The 3,183-nt window shown below is 57.7% G+C and overlaps 1 protein-coding gene across 1 annotated transcript in view; it reads right to left on the bottom strand.

Moving 5' to 3' along the window:
- HM13 (histocompatibility (minor) 13) overlaps positions 1 to 3,183 on the bottom strand; it is a gene marked incomplete at its 5' end in the record, with an annotated part of 10,882 nt that overhangs the window by 4,576 nt on the left and 3,123 nt on the right. Inside the window, 3 exon segments of the mRNA XM_010083584.1 lie at positions 437 to 494; positions 2,280 to 2,405; positions 2,508 to 2,593. Coding sequence (XP_010081886.1) covers positions 437 to 494; positions 2,280 to 2,405; positions 2,508 to 2,593 — 270 coding nt within the window.

Raw genomic sequence — 3,183 nt, 5'->3', positions numbered from 1 at the left:
AAGGGGACTGGAGCAGGGCAAGACCCCCACCCCTGCCCCTCCTCCCCGGCAGCCCCCCTTGTTCTCCTTCCTGCGACAACTCTGGGCACACGAGTGAGAAGCCAAGGGGCTCGCAGCCAGCCCTGTGTGGAGGTTTCAGCCCCAGATCCTGGGACCCAAACTACTGCGTGTGCTCCCCAACAGCACAAATTCAGCCCTCCTGCTGTTTTTGGGGGGTCTGTGGGGTTTTTGTGGTTTTTTTGAGAAGGTGAAATTGCCCACTCCGGGCTCTGCAAACCATCCTTCTCGAGACCTGGCCCAGCTCCCCGCAGGTCAGTGGCACCACGTGGCAGCCTGAGGGGTCACCAGCAGGACCCCTTCCCGCACACATCCCACCTTCAGCAACTACAGCAGAACCAACAGCCCCTTCTCCAGCACAGGACAAAGATCTACTCACATTTTATCGGCGCCTCGAACGATTTGGCAACTGTCACCATCACGTTGGTGCCAAAGACCTAGGGGCAAGCAGAGGAGTCCGGGGTGACCACGGCTGCACAGAGACACACACGGGCTCAGCTACAGCATCACCTTGGGGGCCCAAGTGGCCTCAGTGGCAGAAAACAGCCAAAGTGCTGCCAAACTGCAGGCAGAGGGGTCCTGCAAGCGAGCCAGTGCTCCAGGAGGCACGTCACGGCTGTCCTGCTCTCAGAGCAGCACCGGGGAGACTGCTCCCATCGCAAAGCCACAGCGCTGCCAACCACCCGGCCTTCCCAGCACCCCTGCAGGATGGTTCTGCTCTCCATGGAAAGCCTGAGCACCCACAGCATGTTACGGAGGGCAGGAGCTCCCAGCAAAGCGTCCCAGTCAGCAAGCTTCCAACAGGACCACAGCCATCGTCAGATCAGCTTTAAATACTGGCATCGTTTGGGCGAGATTAACCACCCTTATTTCTGTTCCTTTTTATCTCCGAGCCTCCAGTCTTGGCTCCACCAGCAGCAGGCACATAGACCAGGTGCTGGTTAGCACTGAGTGAGCAAGATCCCAGAGCTAGGGATTAAACCTTAGAGCAAGCACTGGGCATCAGATGAACTCCCACAAGGTGCAGCAAGCTCTGGGCATCGCCACGGAGTGACATGACTCCATACTGGGACCAGTGAAAAGTGTCACACGCAAATTCACCCCAAGACTGTGCAGGGGAGGAACATCATCGATCCACCGAGCAGTTCTCCTTCCACCTTGAAGCCCTCCTTGGATCTCACTGGGATTAAATCTGCGCTAAGACCCAAGTGACGGGTCCCTGCAGAGGGGCACAGTAAGAGGGTCCCCACTGCAGGATGGCCCTTCGGTGGGGCTCCAGAAGCACCCTGACCTGCCGGGGAAGGCAAGGTGGGGGACAGCCAGCAAGCAGAGAGCAGTGGGGGCTGCACCCTCGCCAGCTCCGAAGCGCCTGAGCAGGGCGCAAGGCTCTGGGTGTGCTGAGCCAAAAGGCTGAATCCTCTCCAGCTGAGAGCAGCGGAGGAAGTGGCACACAGACTAACGAACCACAGAGCCCAGACTGTTAACGAGCCTGTGAAACAGGGGCAGCACCAGCCAAGTACAAAATACCACGCAGCAGCCAGGCTTGAACAGGGAAGGGTTGCTCAGGCAGCTGCAGAGCTGCTGGACAGACCTCAAGGTATACAAGGCTCCCAGACGTTTGGAAACCCAGTAACTGAGACGGTGGAGGCAGGAGGAAGGGCTGGGGAATACGGACACACAGCCCTTTGCAGGGAGAGAAGGAAAATCTCAAAATGAAGATGTCGGGGCGTTGTGCTGGCTGAGGGAAGGGGACTGGAGGCATTCCAGCGTTTGGTCCTCTGTGTGAGAACAGAAGGACGCTAACGAAGCTGGCGGATGACAGAGCCGAGGCACAGCCCATACAAACAGGATCAGTGTACCCCAGAGCAGCCTCGTCCTCCAGCCCAGCCAGCAGTTCTGTCAGGCACTGGGAAGACCTTAGTGGGGAATGCAGGTCACCAGAGCTGGATGTGTTGCACTCCCAGGTACCCCCCGACAGCCCTGATGAGATCCCTGCCAGCCCTGGGATCTCTGAGACAGAGGTGAAAAGAAAATGCATTTACTGAGCCACATTCTGCCACTGTCATCATCCCCACCACACCCCTTTGGGCTGAGAAAGTGGAAATTCTGACTGCAAACATGTGTCCAGCCAGCATGCTGCCTCCGAAGAGGCATAAGGCCACGCACATGCCTTCCGCCAACAGCTGCAACGCGCGTCCGCCCCGGGGAATGCTCCCGTTTACCCAGAAGACGTCGTAGATGAAAAGGCCCCCGAGCAGGATGCAGCCAGTGCTGACGTTGTTCAAGTGCAGCAGCTCCACCCCGTTGAGGGAGAACGCCAGCCCGAAGAGGTTGTTGGCAATCCAGTGCTGAGAACGACAGGAAAAGGAGATTTGGGTCCTGCCGCACGTGCCGAGCGTGGAAAGGGGCCTGGGTCTGATCCAGCGCAGCCCCTGGCCTCCCTCTCTTACCTTTCTCAGCAGGTACCAGACCCCCACGACACTGCTCAGGGCCAGGCACACGAGATCCTTGGTATCAAACTCATAATTCACTATTTCTGCAACAAAACAGAGCAGTCAGATTTGGGGCAGCTCCCCTTCCCGTGCAGGGCAGAGACAAGTGACTTTACAGCAGGGGGGAACCCAGACCGCAGCGTTCACATCCTGAACGTGGGGACTGTCCCCACAGACACGGCCGTGCCCACAGCAAACACGTGCAAACCACACGTGAGCGAGCAGCCGGCCCTGGCAAGCCCGGACCTTCCCCTTCAGCCAGACGCTGCCACATGGACAGCATCTGCGGTCCTTCTGTCAATAAGGAAATGGGATTCAGGCACTGTCTAAGGTAGGGAGAGGCAGATCTTCTCCCTCTTCCTGCCCCAGTTAACTCCTGGTGGTGCCACTAGAAGAAGTATTCCCCTACCAATAAAGCTACTGGGCAGGAAATTTACCAAAGCATCTTCTACCGGTGCAAAGATTTGAATCAGATCAGTGAAAGCAGCACAAAAAAGTCAGTACTGCGCTGCCCAAGGAGCTTAAATAAAGGCAGGGCATTTGACAGCAGCCACAGCTCTGTTCCTGCAGCACTCTGGGATCTGTTTCTGGGGATTCGCTGCCAGCTTCGGGCAGCACAGAGGGAGAGCACCCG

Source organism: Pterocles gutturalis, unplaced genomic scaffold (genome assembly GCF_000699245.1).
Source record: "Pterocles gutturalis isolate BGI_N339 unplaced genomic scaffold, ASM69924v1 scaffold1060, whole genome shotgun sequence".
Lineage (NCBI taxonomy): Eukaryota > Metazoa > Chordata > Aves > Pterocliformes > Pteroclidae > Pterocles > Pterocles gutturalis.
The sequence above is the reverse complement of the archived record's forward strand: the minus strand, read 5'-3'. Positions and strand labels throughout refer to the sequence as shown.